The following is a 229-nucleotide window of genomic DNA, read 5'->3' on the forward strand; positions in this document are numbered from 1 at the left end:
CTGCTCTTCGGCTAGTTGTTTTTCAGTTTCGCGGTGCTGCTGTTCGCGCTGCTGCTGCTGATGATCTTGCTGCTGCTGCTGCTGCTCTTGTGGCTGCTGCTGCTGCTGCTCTGTCTGCTGCTGCTTCATACATTCATGAGGCTCCAGCTGCTGCTGCTCCTGCTGCTGCTGCTGCAGCAAACTTTGTTGCTGCTGCTGCGCGTGGTGTTCAAGGTCATCTAGCGGGCCC

At 57.6% G+C, this 229-nt stretch overlaps 1 protein-coding gene across 1 annotated transcript in view; it reads right to left on the reverse strand.

Annotated features, from left to right (window-relative positions):
• EMH_0029180 (uncharacterized protein) overlaps positions 1-229 on the reverse strand; it is a gene marked incomplete at both ends in the record, with an annotated part of 1,490 nt that overhangs the window by 264 nt on the left and 997 nt on the right. Inside the window, one exon of the mRNA XM_013494255.1 lies at positions 1-227. Within this exon, the coding sequence (XP_013349709.1) occupies positions 1-227 (227 nt within the window). The remainder of the gene's footprint in view (positions 228-229) is intronic.

Source organism: Eimeria mitis, genomic scaffold (genome assembly GCF_000499745.2).
Source record: "Eimeria mitis Houghton genomic scaffold, Emh_scaff1091, whole genome shotgun sequence".
Classification (NCBI taxonomy): domain Eukaryota; phylum Apicomplexa; class Conoidasida; order Eucoccidiorida; family Eimeriidae; genus Eimeria; species Eimeria mitis.